This window comes from Crocodylus porosus, unplaced genomic scaffold (assembly GCF_001723895.1).
Source record: "Crocodylus porosus isolate Cpor-Errol unplaced genomic scaffold, CroPor_comp1, whole genome shotgun sequence".
NCBI classification, from domain to species: Eukaryota; Metazoa; Chordata; order Crocodylia; family Crocodylidae; genus Crocodylus; species Crocodylus porosus.
The window spans coordinates 24,778,253-24,783,858 of NW_017728910.1; the positions used below are offsets into that span (position 1 = coordinate 24,778,253).

The following is a 5,606-nucleotide window of genomic DNA, read 5'->3' on the forward strand; positions in this document are numbered from 1 at the left end:
CCGAAACTCCAGGAAGACGATGTCCACTGCTACCCCTGCGTCTAAGGATTTGGTGACCTGGTCGTAGAAGGCCACCAGGTTGGTCTGACAGGACCTGCCTTGAATGAACCTGTGTTTGTTGCCCCTAAGTGTAATCTCCCCTGCTAGCCCCCCGTGGACATGTGCCAGGATAATTCTCTAAAAAAGCTTACCCATGATCGAGGTAAGACTCACTGGCCTATAGTTTCCTGGGTCCTCCTTCCTCCCTTTTTTGAAGATGGGAACTGTGTTGGCCCTCTTCCAGTCTTCTGGCACTGCACCAGAGCGCTTGTAAAGCCATGTCAGGGGTCCCGCAATGATCTCAGCTAATTCCCTCAGTACTCTGGGAAGGAGATCATCCGGACCAGCTGATTTGAATACATCCAGTTCCTCCAGAAGTTCCCTAACTAGTTTCTCACTAACTCTTGGCTTAGGTGCACCTCCCCTGGGGCCTGAGGAGGGTCCGGGGGGTCGTGGCTGTTCCAGTCCCTGCTCAGGAAAATGGAGGCAGAGAAATCATTAAATATGTTAGCTTTGTCATCTAGTGTGATGACCAAATTTCCTAGAGTGTCCTGCAGGGGCCCCACGTTACCCAGTACCTTCTTTTTGCCCCATATGTATTTAAAAAAGGACTTCTTGTTGTCCTTGATCCGGGAAGCTAGTCCCAGTTCCATCTCTGCCTTGGCCTTCCTGACTACCCCCCTGCATCCCCAAGCAACTGCAGTATAATCCTCCCTGGTGATGGCCCCTCTTTTCCATAGGGTTGATGGAGCAAAGCTGTCATGCTTGCTTTGCAAGAAGCAAATACCAACACTGCTTCCCTCCTTGTCTTCTCCAGACACAGAACATTTTACTTGGCTCTGATCAATACTGCAGCTTCTGTGCCATTCACCTTGCTCCCCACCCCAATTTAAAATACTTGCTTACAAAGGCGCGGCGGGACATTTTCGCTGGGATTCCATCCAGCTCTGTTGCTCCGTTGGGTCCTGGGCCTTCTTTTCTTCTCTTCCGGGAATTCAGCCTGGATGAGGTTGGTGCCTCCATCTTCTTGGACGTGCCTGGCACGTCGATTGGAGAGACCTAGAAGAATGATAAGGAAGGGGAATAGAACTGATACTTCCCTGAGGGAGCGCTGAGAGACTGGTCAATAAAGGGCACTGGATGCAGAAGGTCAGCCCAAAGACACAGTCATCTAAACACAGGACTAAGCCAGTGTATTTGGCATCGGCTGTTAGACCATTTTGACAAACAGTGCTTGAAGGGAATGTTGAATCATAGCTCCCTGTAAAGACCTGCTCATGAACTGACCCTTGACCAGGGAAGCAACAGCTGGCTCTCAGCTGCCCAAGTCACTAACTTATGGCTCGCGCTCTACTTACACCTTGGCACATGAGAGGGACAAGGGAAAAATCCCACTCCAGCTCCCACAAGAGTTAAAAGTGTGGAGCTGCTAATGTTGGGATTGACAGAGCCTGATTTCCTCCATGATGTGCCCGTGAAAAGGGGGGTAAGCTCCCAGCTTGCACTTCTGTGCTGCCTTTGGTCAGAGAAGCTGATCAGACACCCCCCAGTAAAGGCCTGCCAAATCCTAGCACTCTGTGGATTGAGAAATCCTCCCCACCCACATGCCACAGGTGTGCTGTGACAGATGATGGGTGTGTCTCGGCTCTGGCTGGCAGACAAACACGCCATGCAGCAGAGAACAGGCCACGTCACAGGCAACCTTTTCTCCTACTCCCCTTCCCCCATCCGAAGCATTTAACAGCGTCTCGATTATGTCAGAGCTCTGGTGCCCCATGACCCTCCTGTGTGATCACCAGTAAGATCAGATAGGGAGGCCTCCACAGGCAGAGCTAGAGAAGGGGCACGTGGGCAGCACTGCTCGCCTGGCACTTGGGAGTGTTTCCAACTAATGCATGGAGCAGTGCTTCAGAATAAGCAGGACAGGCAGCCCTTGGCAGCCTCCCCTGCTGTAATAATATGTGCCTAGCTTATGTCACATCAAGACTAAAAATGGCTGAGGAGGTTTTGGACAGCAAGCGCGGCAGCCTCCGGACAGAAAGGGACTGAGGTCTGTCCAAGGCCTGTTCTTGGGCTATTATGCATGGTCCAGAGCAGAAGAGAAGGAGGGAGTTCAGAGAAGCTGAGACAATCAGGGGGCTGGAGGAACACACCAGGTAGCAGGGAATGAAACAGTGCAGGAAGAGCAATGAATACCAGCAACAGAAAGCAAGGGATCAGAACAGTGCAAAGGGAGACCGCAAGGCTTAACAAGACAAAGTTAATGGGGTAACCCAGATGAAGCATGAGGAAAAAGTCCATAGCAGTGAGATTTCCATCATCCAGTAAGTAGCGGCAGCCTTGTTCTATGGGACCAGACCAGCCAAGGTGCTGGGAAGTCCTGTCAATCTTGAACTGTCAATGAGCGGGTGCCCCTCGCTCTTCGCTACTCAAGTCCCTTCTACAGTCCTGGTGCGTTAGTTCTGGCAAATGCTCGTTCTGGGAAGGGACTATTTCATAGCACCGGCATGCTACAGAAAGCAGCAATCAGCCCCCTTCAAAAAGTTTGCAACCTGGGGCCTTGGCTCAGCAAACACTTGTGCATGCTGGACTCAAAGCCTGAAGGTAATTCTGACTTTAAAAGACCTTTCTGTGAAGACACTAGTGTGCCTGGGGAAGCTATCCACAGCACAGACCAGCAGAAGGGAACACACTCTTCCCCTGTTCCACCAAGCAAGATCGCCCAGCCCCCACTTCAGTATCAAGGATCATTTCACTGGTGCTGCCTCATCAAGCAGTGCCCAGCTCATGCACGCCAGCGACTCTGGGCTACGGTTCAAGCTAACGGACATGACTGGAGATCAGCCGAGATGGTCTTCCATATGTTCTGATACTCTGCTTCGCTGATGCCACATTGACAGGGATGAAGGAGGTGACTGAGCAGACGATCTGGACAGCTGATACAATAATCCCAGCTGGGGAAGACAAGTCACTGGTTTACTCCCAGGCATGCTTTTAACTTTCCTGGCAGGCAGCCGGAGCAAGTCATAAGAATGATGGATTGGCTAGGCTGCTAACCCGCACACCCCTTTCCAACACCAGCGGGAGGACTGTAACAGGAACCCCCATCAGGATGAATCCGAAAGATCCCAGCTTGCTGCACTGCAGCCAAAATGCATAGTGATTATGCCCTCTCCTACGACACCGGGAAAGCTCTGCTGCCAGAAGAAAAGATTATGGTAGGGCCAGGAACCATCTCCTCTTCTAGTACAGGATGATGCAGAGGGAACCACCATCCAAGTTCTGCTGTAACACCTACAGCAATAACCTCCCCGATTCTTCCCCCCACAACTACCAACTCCTCCTCTCCACTCAGTTGATCCACCTTCTTCCTCTCGCTGGGCTCCCTTCGTTCTCTGCTTTACTACAGGAGCTTGTTGTGACAGGGCCTGTCTGCTGGTGAAGGGGCTGTGCTTGCTTGAAGCTTGAGAAATACTCTGCTTTACGGGGTAGTAGTGATACATGCCAGCTGCAATGATGCCAAGGGCCATATTCACTCCTGCCTAACCTACAGCAAAGCAGATGTAGATCAAAGCTTGGAGAAAACCTCCTGCAAGAGCAGCGTGACAGCGCAATGAGCTGCCTAAAGAATCTGCAGTCTTCATCCTTGGCAGGTAGGCCTCTGTCTAGGCTGGCTTAGGAACAGCAAGTACTCTCAGCGCAGGGAGCCAAGTGCTGTGAAATCAGTGGGAGCCTTTCTGCGATTTCCAGGGGGGCTGGACTGGGCACCAGAAGAGCAAGCCCAGCTCTAACAGGTGCTAAAACGAGAGCAGGTACAAGCCTGAAGAAAGTCCAACCACCCACCACTACCCCCACGGCCAAGGGTTGTCCATCCCCAGGAACCCACCTATGTGGAACAAGCGCTTATCACCGATCTGGAAGCTCCTGCACTGAAAAGCATCTCTGGGACACAGCTTTAACCTTCTGCTATTTATACCCCACAGACTGAAATAGCCCCAGGACCGATCAGTGACTGCCAGCAGGATTCAACCCCTGCAGCACCAGCTCAGCACAGGCTTGAACATGTTACTTCCCGAATGCTCAAAGCCCCCTGTCCCACAGCCGATCACGCCTGCAGCAAGTTGGGGTTCACTCCAAAAGCTTGTTTGAGAAATTCAAGCGGGCATGGCCCCAAGGAAGTACTCGTCTGCAGGCAGTCGCTGTGGCTCTGGATGAGTGGGGCTTTCCCCAGTGCTGGGGAATCTGCTCAGCTCAGACAAGAGCAGCAAGGTTAACAACAGATCCAATAGATCCAGTGCTGGGGGCTTCATTTCTGAGTTCCCGTCTCTTGTTTTCTCGGGCTAAAATGCATTTGGCCCCAGAGAAAGGCATGAAGCACCTTGCGCTGCTGTCCAATGAGCCCACCTCTTGGCAGGAGAGCTTGAGACAACTTGAAGGGGTCAGGATCTCCAGCGAGAACACCCCCTACCCCTGCTCAGACCAGGCCAGCGCTGTGTTCAGGCTCCAGAAGATGCAAGAGCAGAGAGAGGAAAAGAGGGAATTCCCCCGGCCGGGAGCCTCCTGAAAGCCGGGGCAATGCCCCGAGACTGCAGGGATTCCAGGCTGGAGGGAGTAAAGAGACCCACCCCGTGACCCTGGAGGAGCGCTGGATTGCCTAGAGCGGGCAACGCCTCGAATTAACCTTCAGCAAGTGCCGGGGGAGCAGGACCCTGCTGCCCCGGGCCGGCTCCTCTTCGGGAACCGGTGCCCCAGGCTGCCCTGGAAGCGGGACCGGTCCCAATTCCCGACCTCGAGGGCCCATTCATTCCCAGGCGGTGGATCCGCGCCGCCGCCCGAAGCATTCCTGAACGCCGGACGTGGACGTTTGGGGACCTGAGCGCGCCCCGAAGTTCAGCGGCTCTGCATACCGCAGTACAGGCCCCCGCCACCCCGGGGGGTCGCCCCGCTCCAGCAAAGCAGCATACGCGCCCCAGCCCCCCATGACCCGCAACGTGACGGCGGTGCCAGCACGGGGGGGCCGGCCCCGGACACCCGCCACCCCGACTCTGACCTGCTCCTCGGCACTCGGCTCCGCTCCCGCCCGCACCGGAAGTGCCCGGCCCCGCCGGAACGGACCGCGACGTCCGCAGTCGCCCCGCCCCCAGCAACCGCCGCCGCGCGCGCGCGGGTTCCGCCCCCTCCCCCGCCGCCACGGGAGGCGGGGTTAGTAGCGTAGGCCGGGCCTGGGGACCCTGCAAGGGCCCCGGGGGGCGGGGGGACCGTAAAATAACAGGGGGACTCCACAATAACACGGGATGGGGACCCCATAACAACACCCGGCGGGAGGGGCTGGAGACCCTACAACAACACCACACGAGCGGAGACCCTAAAATAACACCTGGGGGGAAACCCTAAAATAATGGGGGGACGGGACTCTGCAATAACACTAGGGGCAGACCCTAAAATAAAGGGGGGACCCTACAATGGCATGGGGGAGACCCTATAAAAACACCTGGGGGACCCTAAAATAACGGGGGAGACCTTGCAATAACAGCCTGCCGGAGACCTTAAAATAACGGGGGGGGGGG

At 55.0% G+C, this 5,606-nt stretch overlaps 1 protein-coding gene across 1 annotated transcript in view; it reads right to left on the reverse strand.

The window, feature by feature from the left end:
• The window catches only part of PCYT1A (phosphate cytidylyltransferase 1, choline, alpha), a 20,780-nt gene extending 15,628 nt beyond the window's left edge, over window positions 1-5,152 (reverse strand). Inside the window, exons 1-2 of the mRNA XM_019532892.1 lie at window positions 5,090-5,152; window positions 946-1,098 (exon numbers count right to left, since the gene is read on the reverse strand). Coding sequence (XP_019388437.1) covers window positions 946-1,062 — 117 coding nt within the window. The 5' untranslated portion in view covers window positions 1,063-1,098; window positions 5,090-5,152. The remainder of the gene's footprint in view (window positions 1-945; window positions 1,099-5,089) is intronic.
• Between the last annotated feature and the right edge of the window lie 454 nt (window positions 5,153-5,606).